This window comes from Ptychodera flava, chromosome 21 (genome assembly GCF_041260155.1).
Source record: "Ptychodera flava strain L36383 chromosome 21, AS_Pfla_20210202, whole genome shotgun sequence".
In the NCBI taxonomy this organism is placed as follows: domain Eukaryota; kingdom Metazoa; phylum Hemichordata; class Enteropneusta; family Ptychoderidae; genus Ptychodera; species Ptychodera flava.
Genome location: NC_091948.1, coordinates 18,365,812 through 18,380,955, shown reverse-complemented (window position 1 = coordinate 18,380,955; position 15,144 = coordinate 18,365,812). Strand labels below are relative to the sequence as shown.

At 42.3% G+C, this 15,144-nt stretch overlaps 4 protein-coding genes across 5 annotated transcripts in view; 3 read left to right on the top strand and 1 right to left on the bottom strand.

The window, feature by feature from the left end:
• LOC139121623 (uncharacterized) overlaps positions 1-15,114 on the top strand; it is a 27,656-nt gene extending 12,542 nt beyond the window's left edge. For both annotated transcript variants that reach the window (XM_070686674.1, XM_070686672.1), the window contains exons 2-3: positions 11,948-13,807; positions 14,660-15,114. In XM_070686674.1, coding sequence (XP_070542775.1) covers positions 12,118-13,807; positions 14,660-15,039 — 2,070 coding nt within the window. In that variant the 5' untranslated portion in view covers positions 11,948-12,117 and the 3' untranslated portion in view covers positions 15,040-15,114. The remainder of the gene's footprint in view (positions 1-11,947; positions 13,808-14,659) is intronic.
• Positions 2,370-3,550, top strand: LOC139122238 (uncharacterized). Its single transcript, XM_070687666.1, has 2 exons — positions 2,370-2,383; positions 2,941-3,550. The coding sequence occupies exons 1-2, from the start codon at positions 2,370-2,372 to the stop codon at positions 3,548-3,550; spliced, it is 624 nt and encodes a 207-aa protein (XP_070543767.1).
• On the bottom strand, positions 7,582-9,060 carry LOC139122237 (uncharacterized). Its single transcript, XM_070687665.1, has one exon. It carries the CDS (start codon positions 9,058-9,060, stop codon positions 7,582-7,584), a length of 1,479 nt encoding a protein of 492 aa, XP_070543766.1.
• Positions 15,048-15,144, top strand: part of LOC139122236 (mucin-22-like) — a 101,968-nt gene continuing 101,871 nt past the window's right edge. Inside the window, exon 1 of the mRNA XM_070687664.1 lies at positions 15,048-15,144. Within this exon, the coding sequence (XP_070543765.1) occupies positions 15,048-15,144 (97 nt within the window).

Sequence of the window (15,144 nt, the reverse complement as noted above, 5' to 3'; positions counted from 1 at the left end):
CAAACAACAAAAGAGAGTGAGCTTATAACTTTAAATATATCTACATAAGAAAAAATGCCCTGTTTGGATGCTGAAACTCGATATCAAAAGCACATTCATCAACTTTGCTGGCTTTCAGTTGGTGTACAGATCAGTAACACATGTGTGTTTCGTACAGTCAAGCTTTGAACTGGTCTCAACTTAGCAGAAGAACAATCCTGAATCCAACTAATACAGTCGAATTTGAATGAGTGTCCGGTTTGCCTTGCAGAGCTTGACAAGTCTACTTGTTGCTTATCATTAGAAAGTAAACATTTGCGACAAATTGAGTCTTTAGTGTTAGATTACAGCACGCGGCGAACGTTTCCCATACACTGTCTAGTCTACAATCACGACAGTCGTTTCAGCATGCCACTCACAACAAGCTTGGCACTGCACTACATATCATCAAACTTCAAAGTTTTCTTTCAGGTAGTTACTTTGATTTGGGAAATACAACTCCGATGAAACTCACTGGCACATTTTTCGAGTGTCGGATCTATCTCTCGAAGAAAGTCCTCAACATCAACCGGGCTGACTCTGGGCGTTTAGTTGAACATTGCTTCACCAAGGTGAAGAACATTTTTGAAGGCAGAGAGATATTGCCATGCCGTCTCCTCCATGCTAACTTACCCGTTGTCGTGTATGATGCCGCCCGAGAAATTACGTGCCAAAATACAGTGAATTATTTCAGAAACACTGCGTGTGTATTTAGCGGCACAAAATGTACTGTGTTAATTGAGAATTGCACTTGCATGTGTAAAATCAAGACTTTTCTTCTAGTCTCTTTTAGCTGTGTCATGTATTTGAGATAAGTGTCAGTGAAGAAAGTTTCGTTTAACTGAGACAAAAGAGAAGCAGGAAAAAAGTTTCATGCAGGGTGTTAAGAATTTTCTGGTTGATAATATTCATTGAGGTATTGTGTCAAACTTGTTGATAGAGCAGACAGATTACAAATGCCTCCATGTACAGTAAGAACACAACAGATACATATGTATATCAGACGACATTCTCGCTAGCCAGAGCAATAATTTTCGCTCCACTGACCTACGCAAAAATCAATCGCTTGACGGGTAGTGCTGAGTTGTTGCCGTAAAGAGGCGCGTGGTTTACGACGATGATCAGATGAGAGGAAACATCGGACCTAGGCCGTTGAAATTGAAAACCGAGGCCACATGCATTTTCATTTGATTAAAAGCACAGACTAAAACAATTTTCATTGCAATGTCGCTGTTTTCACAAGATACTGACCGTTTGATCTTGGAAAGTTGAGCTGCTTTTACGTGCAGCCAACGCATGCCGGTGCGGTGCGGTGACAGACAGTTCACTATGAATGCCTAGCTCTGCATGGCAGGGCTGTGTGTTACCGGCGTTAAACGGCCTCGCAGACTGATATAGGAAAAACCGCTGGTGGCTCCTCAGAAATACGGCGGGCAGTTTCTCCGCCAAAACAGCCGATTTTGAATCCAAATTTTGCAATGATCTTCGTTTTCGAGCACATCCACCTCGCCTAGGTACACGATGTGCACAGCCTCGCTTGTAAACTTAGGGAAAGCCTACTTTTCTCTCTCTGTGCGAGCGAGGCGATCGATACGCCGCCATGTGTATCCATGAGCATTCGGGCGAAACAGTATAGCGCCACGTACGGCGAGTATTTAGAGAAAATAAAATCAAAAAGCAACAAAAAACAAAGTGAAAGAAAGCTAGAATTATTAATAGCTGAACGCAATATGATAGTTGAGCAATGCAGAATAAAAAATAAATAAATAAACACACAAGAAATGCCTGTAAAACCCGTCCGAGCTGAGCGATGACGTCATAAGCGTGTCGCACTGCATTCTGGGTAATTAAGGTAAAATTTGTGTATAGCATGTTCTATGATAGTAATACTGGAAATAGAGAAAGAAAGAAAGAAAGAAAGAAAGAAAGAAAGTGAGCAAAAACTAACAGTTCCAGAGCTGGTCTCTGGAACTAATTATCACTTCTTCAACTCTACAAGTAAAGCACCTAAGTTAATTTTGCAGTTTGCAAGATCAAAATTGTGTCAAAAAGCACAGGAAACAAAGCTACACCTTCAATTGAAGCTACATCTATATTTAAATCTTATCACGAGAATCGCACTACCATAGGTCAGCCCAAAAGAGGGCATGTCTATGGCCAACATGTAATTATGCACTCTGTTTTGTACAATGGCAATAGCTCAACTTAGTTTTCAAACAATAATTGCACATGTACGGCATACAACGACAATTAATATAAGAAAATGAGAGCAACTTTACACATCGTTTTCTACCTTTGATAGTGATGCGGTATATTAAATCGATCAATGTGGTTTAATGATATGGAGAAACATGGCGAGACACCGGTGAATCGATAGTGCTTTGACCCTGGTCATGTGTGTTGTGTTATTGAGTTAATTAATTTATGCACGCTGATTGTATCCTTTCATATATGCAAATGTAGTCACATGATAAAGTCCCCACCATCCGCGCATATACTCTCCCCCACATGGCATGGCGGGTGTGTATGTAGCATGTCTACATCTCTTGAATAAAGTTTACTTGTTGGTGTTCAACTAAACGTCCGTAGTCCAGAAGTCACTAATACAGAATCGAAGCCAAATGTTCACCCATGAACACAACATGGTGTCAGGAGTGGGATCCAGCCAATAAACTGTCCCTCATCGCTGGATCCGTGAACGATTGCGACGTGACCTGAGAACACCCATACGTTACGCAGTTACCCTTCGTATTGCGCAACATGGCCGAACTCAGCGGTTACCAACGCCCAGGATGGACTGGCATGCTGCAGATCCCAGCACTGCCCTCGCCAACTTCAAAAGCCTGTGCGAGCTATACTTCGAAGGTCCTTTAGCATCCACCGACGAAAAGAAGAAAATCCGCTATCTATTGATTTGGATAGGGCAGGAAGGTCGAGATATACCAAGTCATGGGAGCTGAGAGGCGCCGACAAAGATGATCTGAGCAAGCACTGGGAGAAATTTGAGGCGTACCTCAAACCGCACAGTAACTTCAGAGTGGCACGATTCAAGCTACGCAACCTGAAGCAAGAGGCGAATGAACCAGTCGACACTTTCATGAAACGCATCAGACTTGTCTGTGCTGACTGCAAGTACAAAGAACCAGACGAACACATGTTAGACACGCTAATTTATGGTATCAACTCGCGTCGTATACAGTCAAAGTTGCTCGAAGCTGGTGAGAAAACCACGCTTCAAGATGCTATCCGTATCGTTCAGTTACGTGAGGCCACATCACGCCAGTTGGACGATATAAGCGGTGCACATGCCGTTCACAACGCACTGAAAGACAAAGGAAATGCTCACCGGGCGAAGGGTGCCAAGAGGCCAAATACACGGTCAGTGGCAGTCCCATCCTCCCCGACGTGTGGCAACTGTGGCAAGACTCACAAGAAAGACAAGAGGTGTCCCGCCCGAGGATCTACCTGCAGAGGCTGTGGCAAGAGAAATCACTGGGTAAAAATGTGCAGACCACCAAGCAAAGACACTTAACCCACTGCTCGTATTCAAACAGTGAAAGAGTCCGATTTAGGAATTGTAACAGATGATGAAAATGCTGACGATGCCATCTACCTCAACACGCTCCACAGAGACAGGGCACACTATGAGATCGACAATAACAGAGAGAAACAAGCCTTTGTAACTCTTACTGCTAATTCTGAGTATGGAACAACAGTCATCAAATGCAAGACAGACACTGGCGCAGTGGGAAATATAATGCCTGCATCAGTGTATCACACGCTTGTGCCTACACAAAGTAGCACAGAGGCATTACCAGGGTTACAACCTTCACACACCAGGCTAGTCGCCTATGGAGGCACACTATTGAGTTGTATGGTACGTGTTACTTAATACGCTATCTCACTGCGAGTGGGCTGAACGCTGCCTATTTAACGTGAGTAAATCAGAGGTCCTGTATTACCAGGCTTACCCACATGCACGCACTACAGCTGGTTACTTTTCACTACAACATTGACATTGCTGACGATAGTGTTGAACCTGATACAAAGTCAGACATAACGTCACAATCATCAAGACCGAAAGGTGACCCCGCCGCGCGAGAAAGAATACTTTACCAGTACACTGATGTAATTCAAGGGATTGGTTGCTTCGAGGACAGGTATCACATAGAAATCAACCGTAGCGTTCCACCTGTAGTACACCCTCCGCGACATGTGCCGTTTGCCCTACGAGATGCTCTCAAAAACGAGTTGGATAGACTTGTTGAGAAAGAAATAATCAAGCCGGTCACACAGCCAACCGACTGGGTTAACAGTTGCGTTTGTGTCACCAAGAGAAATGGTGAAATTCGTCTATGCTTAGATCCGAAGGACTTAAACCTCGCGATCAGAGGACCGCACTATCCAACACCGACGTTTGACGAGATAGTCAGTCGACTACACGGTGCAAAGTGGTTCAGTATTCTCGATGCACGCTCTGGCTACTGGAATATACCGCTAGATGATGAAAGCGCTCTACTGACTACGTTCAACACGCCGTTTGGCAGGTATTGCTATCGCAGACTACCCATATGACAAAAATGCGCCCAAGACGTGTTCAAAGGACAGATGGATAAGACATTCTGTGACATACCAGGTGTATTCGGAATCGCAGATGATCTTGTCGTCGCAGGTTGGGACCAGGACGGTCATGATCACGATGCTACACTTCATCGCGTACTACAAGTGGAAGAGAAAAGAACGTACGTTTCAACGATGAGAAGTTGGTGGTACGATGTAAAAGCATCTTATTCTACGGTCACATTATCGGCGAGAATGGCATTTCACCCGATCCAGACAAAATGAAGGCCCTCAGAGAAATGAGCCGCCCTAGCGACGTGAAAGACCTGCAGAGCTTTCTCAGACTTGTAAACTACCTAAACAGGTACATACCCTGCTTGGCAGAGCTCACCGCGCCACTACGCGACCTCTGCAAGCAAGGTTCAGAATTCATATGGGGTCCTGAGCATGACCGCGCATTCAACTGTATCAAAGCGGAGATCTGTGCTGCACGCAACCTCCCATTCTACGATCTGACGAAGCTGCTGACGCTACAAGTAGACGCGTCCAGCAGGGGGCTAGGTGATGCGTCCAGCAGGGGGCTAGGTGCCGCCCTCATACAAGACAAACGCCCGATCGCATTCGCGAGCAAAGCGCTGACTGATACAGAAACACACTACTCAAATATAGAGAGAGAACTGCTAGGCATAGTATATGGCCTAGAACGTTTCCACGAGTACTTCTTTGGTCGACGTGTAACAATTGAGACTGATCACCGACCACTGGTAAGTATCGTGAAGAAAAACATAGCGAACGTCAACCCAAGACTCGCTAGGATGCTGTTACGCACACAGCTGTACCACTTCACGCTAGAGTATGTCACCGGGAAATGCGTGCCGCTAGCCGACGCATTGTCACGCGTTGACCCTGTGAAGGGGAAACGGTGAAAGGCCTTGATGTTACGGTACACAACATGCACTTTAATGCATCATCTGCACGACTTGATCAGTTCCGTGAAGAAATTACATGCGACACCAAGCTCATGGCACTACGAGACGTCATCATGACGGGATGGCTCAGAGTGTCCCGCCCACCTACTACCGTACTGGACGTTTCGGGAGGAGCTAGGAGTGTCCGATGGAATTGTGGTCAAAGGCAACAGAATCGTTGTACCTAAGTCGCTACGCAAAATGGTGCTAGAGAAAATACACTTAGCACACCAAGGCATAGAGAATGCAAGCTAGGCGATAAATCAGTAGTCTACTGGGTTGGTATGTATAGTGACATCGATAAAGTAGTTCATCAATGCTCTATCTGTCAGAAATACCAAGTATCACAACCCAAAGAGCCACTACACTCACACGATGTACCCCCCAGGTCCGTGTCATAGGGTACGCTGTCATCAGACTTGTTTCAATCAATCAATCAATCAATCAATCAGCAAAAGTTTATATAGCGCCAAAATCCAAAACAGAAGTTTTGCTCTGTGACGCTCAATGGTTAAGCCACACTGTATGCTCTGGTGAACATGTGAGTTTTCAGCTTTCTTTTGAAAGTTTCTAAGTTTGTAGATTCTCTGATGTCAAGTGGTAGTGCATTCCATAGTTTAGGGCCAGCGTGAGAGAAGGCACGGCCACCATAGGTTATGTTTTTGTAGGTTGTGCAAGTTAAAAGTTTCTTGGTGAGGAGCGCAGAGTGCGTGTGGAATATAAGGCTGGAGTAGATCACTGATATATGCAGGCGTTTGGTTGTGGATAGCTTTGAACGTTAACAACAAATCTTGTAGTCAATCCTGAGACGAACTGGTAACCAATGGAGACGGGCCAGAACTGGAGTGATTGGTGTGAATTTCCTGGTGCGTGTGATTATCCTGGCTGCAGCATTTTGCGCTCGTTGTAGTAAAGAAATAGTGTTATCCGGAAGGCCGTACAGAAGGGAGTTGCAGTAGTCGAGTTTGGCTGATAAAGTTGCATGTATGATAATTTGACATGTCTCGTTACTAAGATAGCGTCGTATAGAACCAATCCGGCGGAGGTGACTGTAGATTGACTTGCAAGTTTGCCTGATGTGCTGACTGAACATGTGTTTATTGTCAAAGATCATACCAATGTTGCGCGCAGATGAGACAGGTGTGATGGAAGTAGAACCAATGTTGACAGTGTTAACAGGATCACGTGAGCAGTTGAACTTTGAACGAATCAGCAGGACCTCGGTTTTACTATCATTAAGCTGGAGTTTATTGTGGGTCATCCATTCCTTTATGTCATGAATGCGCAGGTCTCAATTGAAGATAGGGCTGTGGGAGAGTCGCGATGAGAAAATGAAAGATAGAGCTGGTTGTCGTCTGCGTACTGGTGGAAGTGTAGATTATGCTTATGTACCAAATTTCCTAGTGGACCAATGTTGATTCAGATATGAATTAACCACTTTAGTGTAACACCAGAGATACCAAGATGAGCGAGTCTATCGAGTAGTATATTGTGATCGATTGTGTCGAAAGCAGCAGAGAGATCCAGGAGGATGAGGAGAACATATTTGCCAGAGTCAACGGACAAACAATGTCATTGTGTACTTTCAGGAGTGCAGTTTCCGTACTGTGGTATTTTCTGTATGCTGACTGAAATGGTATCTGGAGTGAGTTTTCAGTAAGGTAGTTATTGATTTGATGTGCAACGATCTTCTCGAGTACTTTGGAAAGAAATGGCAGATTTGAAACAGGTCGATAGTTCTTTAGAATGTTGAAGTCCAGGGAAGGTTTCTTGAGAAGTGGAGTTATGATTGCTGACTTGAATAACTGTGGAACTTCACCAGTGTGAAGAGACAGATTGACAGTTTCTGTGATGAACGGAAGCAGTGGGTCAAGACATTTCTTGAGCAGTGAAGTTGGAATTGGATCGAGGCAGCATGACTTTGATGGTGAGTGGATTATGATTTTCCTGACATCGTCTATATTGACAGAGTTGAATTGTGGTAATCTTGATGTTGTGATGATTTCAAGATTGCTCTGTTGACTGGTCGAGGTGTTCAAGTCGAGGCTATTACGGATGTCACTGATTTTCTTAATGAAATATAATACTGGCTGAAACGTTGTGTAAGATCTTGAGTTGACGTATGGGTAGGTAGAGGTGTTGGTTTGTTGAACAGAGATGACATAGTTCTGAACAGTGACCTCTGATTGTCTGCGTTGTCTTTTATGAGGTTGGTGTAGTGGTTACGCTTAGCATGGCGAATTAATTTGTTGACCAGGTGACATTTATCTTTGTAGATCTGCAGATGAATTTGCAGTTTAGTTGTGCGCCATTTATGTTCAGCTGATCTTCTCTGCTGTTTTGCCTGACGTATTTCAGTAGTGTACCATTTAGTGTTTGGTCTGATGGTTTCGATGCGTTTGTTGAGAGGTGCATGATTATCAAGAAGATTGGACAGGTGTTTATTATAGGTGGCTATGGCTGAATGTACATCGGTTGGAGGACGACAAAGGTCTGGTATGGCGGTAATATCACTGGAGAAAACATCGGAAGAGATGGCAGATATGGAGCGATACATGACTTGACGTTTCTGTAGTGGAGGTTTTTGTAGCATAACCCTGGCGTGAACAGGACAGTGATCAGAGAGATTTTGATGATGCACATCTATTGAATCGATGACTGACTCAGAGTTTGTGATGATTAAGTCCAGGATGTGACCGCGGATGTGAGTTGAAGTTTGTACCCATTGTTTCAGGCCAAAGGAGTCAATAATGTCGGTGAACTTCTTTGTGTTGGTATTCTGTAGGTCATCGATGTGCAGGTTGAAATCCCCAACGATGAACAGGTGGCTATCACATGAACTAAGCTGTTCTAGCAAGATGCCAAATTCAGACAGGAATTGTTGTATGGTGAATTTATTCCTCTTGTTTGGTGGTGGACGATAGAGAACAATCAGTTTTATTGAGATGCCATTGTATGATAGAGTGGCTAATGTGGCTTCAAATGATTTGAAGTTAAATGGTTTCCAGGATAATAATTTCATAATTGACTTGTAGACAAGAGCAACACCACCGCCAGATGACATGTTGAGTGGTGTGTGACAAAATGAGTACCCGTTGGGAGTGCACTCATTGATGACGTGGCTATTTGTATCTTTTATCCAGGTTTCAGTCATGGCTAGTAAATCAATGTTGTGTTCTGTGATGTAATCACCAACTTCAGTTGCTTTGTTGCAGACTGATCTTACATTCCAGGTTGTAAGCAGCAGCTTGTTTTTTCTGAGTACTGGTTCACATTTGTCACATGTTGATGTGACTGAGGGAAACTGAGTGATACGATTGGTTGGAAAGTGTTGATGCAGCTGTTGGATAACACCCATGGATTTCTGCTTACGAGTGCCTGCTCTCACACCGCGATGAGTTACTGGTCCTGCTTGCAGCTTGCAGGCTTTGATTGTATTCCAAACTGGTGTCAGCAATCTTGTATTGGACGATACATTGTTCAGCAGGTGTAGCATCTTACCAGAGTATTGCATGGTGGTGATTACCATAAATAGCAGCAGGATGTTCACCAGGAGAATGTTCATTATCATGTGATTAACATAAGAAAAGAGTCCGCATGGAGAACAATACAACTGCAGAACTTCAGTGGCAGCAAAGTTAGATGAATCACAACTTCCAGGAAAGAAAATCCAGAAAAATTAGTTCAGAAAGCTTGCGATTGGGTTGAACTTACAGATTCACTGGGAACAATCCACTTATTTGTTATTGGCTGATCAATACTTGAAATTTCCTTTGGTAAGAATTGAACAACCTCTGCTCGAGATCGATCATCAATCACCTGAAATCAATAATCGATGAGCACGATATTTGCCAACGCCTACTCTCTGATAAGGCCCACAATACGATTGTCGAGAGTTCAAGGAGTTTGCTAGAAATTACGGATTTGAGCACGTTACGTCATCACCTCATTTTCCGTCAAGCAATGGCTTCATCGAGAGACAAGTAGGCACAGTGAAAGATGTGTTTACTAAAGCCCGTGAGACTGGCACAGACCCACATCTAGCGATGTCTACGAACAACGCCAATCGATCATAACCTGCCATCGCCATGTGAATTACTGAATTCGCGCATGTATCGCTCTAACCTGCTGAGCAAGATGCCGACTGGTGTTGGTCACCATGGCAACATCTTACAGCGCCGCCAAGACACTATAAAGAGACACTGGGAGCATAGTCGCCCATTGCCGGAACTATAACGCCACAACAACCTGTTCGCGTACAGAACCTGATCACAAAACTTGGAAACCCGGCAGAGTTGTTGCACGCACTGACGAACCATTATCGTATACAGTTGAGACTCCAAGAGGCGTATACAGACGCAATAGACGCCACATCAGACCAACAGCGGAGAACTTCAGCGAGGAAGACTTGCGAACACCTGACTACAATGATAACCCTGTTGATACTGCATCTGAACCGCATATCACAACGACGTCCACACCCTTGAAGAAACCGGACTCAACGTGTATCCAAGAGACCACAGCGTTTGGACTTGTGAACTAGAGAGACTGAACTCTTGTTGTTATTTCAGTGCCTCAGTATTTAGAGTTCTCATTGAATCGGAACAATCATTTCATGAGATGGGACTTCTCTTTTTTGAGCACTGCCGTTCATTTTCTTTTTTTAAACACAGGGGGATGTTGTGTTATTGAGTTAATTAATTTATGCATGCTGATTGTATCGTTTCATATATGCAAATGTAGTCACATGATAAAGTTCCCCGCCATCCGCGCATATACGCTCTCCCTACATGGCATGGCGGATGTGTATGTAGCATGTCTACGTCTCTTGAATAAAGTTTACTTGTTGGTGTTCAACTAAACGTCGGTAGTCCAGTCGTCACTACATAGAATCGAACCCAAATGTTCACCCAAGAACACAACAATGTGATCTGGGTCCTCGGGAAAATAACCGGTTACGTGTTAGAGTGATTCATCTTAACGGTGTTTTGGAACCAGAGTGTGGTTCCTTCATCAGTCGCTCGAATTCTTTTGTTTTCCCGCATGTTAATTTGATAGTAGCGATTGTTCATCAAATAGAGATGCTAGTATGGTTACATGTATGTTGTGGTCTGAACTTTGAGTGGTTTGTTGGTCAGACCGTTCGTGTTTACTTTTATCATCATGCTTGATTTGTGCCTGAACGAGGATGTATTTTATGTTTTTATTCCTTTTGTATGCTATGATAGGTTTTTCTGGAAAAACTTTGGCCAGTGTTTGATCGGCTTTTATTATTTTCCAATTTTCAATTAGACATTGTTTGATTTGACTGGTTTTGATGAATGGACTGAAGGTCGTTGTGTAAACCAGTTTTGTTCTTATGTCTTTCAGCTTGTCTTTATCAGTGAGTTATCGTTGACGATTTGTGAGATTGACATCTTTGTTTATACGAGATATATCTTTTTTTTCTATAATCTCGTTGTTGAAGTTTGAGTGTGAAAAAATTGACCTTTTCAATGAAGTCCATGTTGTTTTTGCATGTGCGAGCATATCGGAGAAGTTCACCTTTAATGAAGCCTTTGAAAGTGCCGCTCGATGACATGAATTTCTCAATAAGTATTGGAACGTGTCAGTTGATTGGAGTTGCCCTCATTTTCCTTATATTACTTTCTGGTAATGAAAACAATTACTGACACCCTTTCCCAAATATCACTGTGATTCACCATCAGTTTGTCACAAAGATCGCGAAGGTTTTGCGACAAAATGCACAATTGTACCGGTCTTTACATGCCAATAAGTTTGAATACAATGAGAACACGGCCGATGGCAAACTTCTCTGCTCTGCGACAACTCGGCTCCGAGACAAAGTCGGCCTCTGTGTGTGTAGAGGTGTCGAAATTGGTCAAACTCTAAAGACTTTATTCCATCTAATTAATTTCAATCCCCAACTTTTGTAAGTTTGGCATAACAAAGGTAGTGTTGAGATGGGTATTGTGGTGTTGCCTGAATATACTCTGGGCATGTATAAACTAACGCAATTCCTAGATTCCGTATACTCTTTTTAATTAGGCCCTCCCTCCCTCCCTATAATTTCTCACGAGTCCCTGGCACGCGGCACGCGGCGCGTGGCACGCGGCACGTGGCACGTGAATTAGGCTTACCCTGTTGTGAGTGGCATGCTGAAACGACTGTCGTGATTGTAGGCTAGACCATGTAGACAGTGTATGGGAAATGTTCACCGCTGCATGCTGTAATCTAACACCAAAGACTCAATTTGTTGCAAAGGTTTACTTTTCTAATGATAAGAAACATGTAGACTCGTCGAGGTCCGCAAGGCAAACCGGACCCTCAATCGAATCCAACTATAATTCCACAAAATCCAAAGATTTGAAAATTACTGCCTTGTTGTCTCTTTGTTACAGGTATTCATTTGTACAAACAAGTACGTATTTTAAAGTCTTTCATGTTCAGGACAACTTTAATCAGTGAAGGAAATCCTGTGAAACCTAGATACTTTGACATTGACTAGCTGTATACATGTTGTATATGTATATGTATATGGTAAATTGAATCATTACATGCAACAAACAATATGGCAGCACTACTTGTATCGACATCCTGGAACAAAAGTCCTCAGGGTTCAACAACCTGGCAGCTGATCAGTGATTTCTGTGAAAACACACTGAAGAAAAAGCCTACTGAGTTGTCTGCAATTCACTGCACTGTCCTTGATGTTGAACTGAGTGAAGATCTAAGAAAAGATGCTACAGCACATACAGTGGATTTAATTCCAGCAACAAGACCACAATGGTCTGATCCTGCTGAAGATCCACCTGCAATAAACTGGCTTCTCAATCATGTCAACTACTATGAACACCTGCAGAATCTGCAAGATATTAGACATGTAGTTGCATTGTCTGCAAAGACAAAAAATGCTGCATCTGCTATACATAAACAACTCTTCCCTAAAGCCAAACTTCACCAAATACAGTCCAAACCTTCTGCGTTGTTTGTTGCAAATTCCTGGGATAAAGATGAGTTAGGTCTCACAGCATTTCACAGATCCCTCATCCAAGATTTCTGTGAAAGAAAGGCAAAAAGTGGAGAAGCCCTGACAGCCTACTCTACTGTACTTGATGTCAAAATCAGTGAGGAACAGAAGAAAGATGCAGAGAGCTGTGGTGTAACCTTGATTCCAGCACAAATAAAGGAATTACCTGATCCCGAAGATGAACTTCCTGCACTGAAGAGGTTGGCACATCACCCAATATACTACCCTGACCTGAGAGAATTGGAAAATATTCAGTACGTAATTGGTTATGGTCCAACGACAGGACTGGCAGCAGCTGATATCAAAGCAAAACTGTTTCCCAGTGCAAAGCTGGTTCTCATCAATCATGTCTGCCCAGAACATAACTGTCTGCAAACTATAAAGAGCAGATTACAAGACTTTGAAGAAAAGATGCTACGTATGGCAAGTAAAGCAGACCTGATATTTTCGATTGGACCCAAAATCCACCAGTATTTTCAGAATGCATACAGGGCTGAGTACGATGGTAAACACTTGTCAGAGATTCCACATGAAGAAATTCTCCCAATACCTGCCAGCTGTCAGTTGGGAAAGGATCCACAAAAAGGGGAAATTCAACAACACCACATACTGACATGTGGTCAGATTGATACACAGGAAGCTCTAGAAAGATGTGATGTCATGGCAGCTTCAATTGGTACAGCAGCAAACCGTAGGAAAGCGAGTTACATGGACCTTCCTGAATGGAAGATACAGGGTGTCTCTCAACAAGCAGACAAGACTGTAGAAAAGTTCATATCCGAAAAAATGAAGTGTCCTCATATCAAGCCTACACTTCATCCAGGCCATTCAGCAAAAGCTCTGCTGAGATCTCTACAACAGTCTCACCTCTGTCTGCCTGCACCATGCTACAGTGATTACAGCTTTTATGGATTAGAAGCAATGGTATCTGGTTTACCAACAGCTGTCTATGAAAATTCCCATCTGGCTCACTTCATCATGAAATACTTTGAAGATCATGCTGACAACTCTATTGTACGAAGTCCTGAGCAGAATCTGTCAGATACAATAGTTAAACATCTAAAAAACACAGCTGTTGCCTTTAAGAAAGCAAAGCAGCTGAAAACAGACTTGGTGAACAGTGAAGTCATATCAACAAGTTATGCAAGGTTTGCATCTCTTTTAACTACACCTGTCAAGCAACAAAGTGGAGATGACAGCGAAGATCAAGGGGAGGAGAAAGATGAGAAAGGTATTCATCTAGTTTGAATTTCTATAATCACTGTAATTTTTTAAACAGCAATTAAATAGCCATCAATTATGAAATCAAAATTACCGTTAAAAATTAATTTCTTCCTGTTGTAATTATAAACTTGTATGTTTACTCATATCATTTACAAAGTTTTCCAAGAGCTTACGTTTGGAACTGAAATTTGTGATTAAGGAACAGCTTTTGAAAGAATAACTACTTTAATGTGGCATTCTTATAAAGCGTGCAAACTCAAATTAAAGTGGAAACACAATCATTTACAATTCCCTTCTGGTGATTATAAAACAGCCAACTTCAGACAATGACATAAATCATTGACTGTAACTGCAAGAACTAAATTAAATTTGAGAAACACTACCAATAACAGAGTAGATTATTGTTAACAATTTAAGTCTTAAACTTTTGGAATTTTCCTAAGTCAAAAAGATGGCAGAAAATGCTAAATTACCAACGTTATGATTAATTGGATACAAATATCCTCATATTTGCAAAAAAAGATTTCCAGTATCATTATTTAGATGTCAATACTTTGCATGAAACCGATTCAATATTGGCAAATTATTCCTTTGTGTACTTTTAAAATATGTTTCTGTAATATTTTTCATATTTTATTCCAACAGCTTGTTCAAGGCTGTGTAAACACTAATGTACACTATGTTTTTCATTATGTAAAAAATGTTGGGAAACAAGTCACAAACCTCCAACTGAAAGTGATGTGTTATAATTAATGTCACCATAAATACCAATACAAAGACAGTGTACCAATGAAAATTTTAGTCTTGTGTCCTTTTTTGTCCATTTGCGCTGAATTATTTACATCATTCATTTCCACAGAGTCTCTTGATGTACAAATAGAATTGGATGACCATGTCTATGAACAACGTCTGAAAGAGCTAGAAGAAGAAGTTAAAGCCCTAAAAGCACAACTAAGAAAGGAAAAGATGGAGGAAATGGTGACTAAACTTAATGCTGTAAAGAGAGACTGTAAACAGGCACTGAAACGTACAGTAGAAGGAGTAGTGGCTGATGAAGATGGCTGTGGTGATGTAAAGAAAGTCTGCAAGAAGACACTTGGTGATGGGGTAGATCCAACGAGTTTGACAGCAGAGTCCTTAGGAATCTTGCTTAGGTTACAAACCCTTTATAATCTCTACAGAGTAAAGCAGACTTGTAGGTGTGGAAGTCTGGCAAAGCATTTGAATCACTACTGGTAACAGATGAAATGAGAGAAATTGCTGGAGAAGTTGGAATCAAACTGCAGTTGAAGGCAATATACAATTTAGAGAGATTCAAGGAAGTGGAACTTTTCTTCATCAATC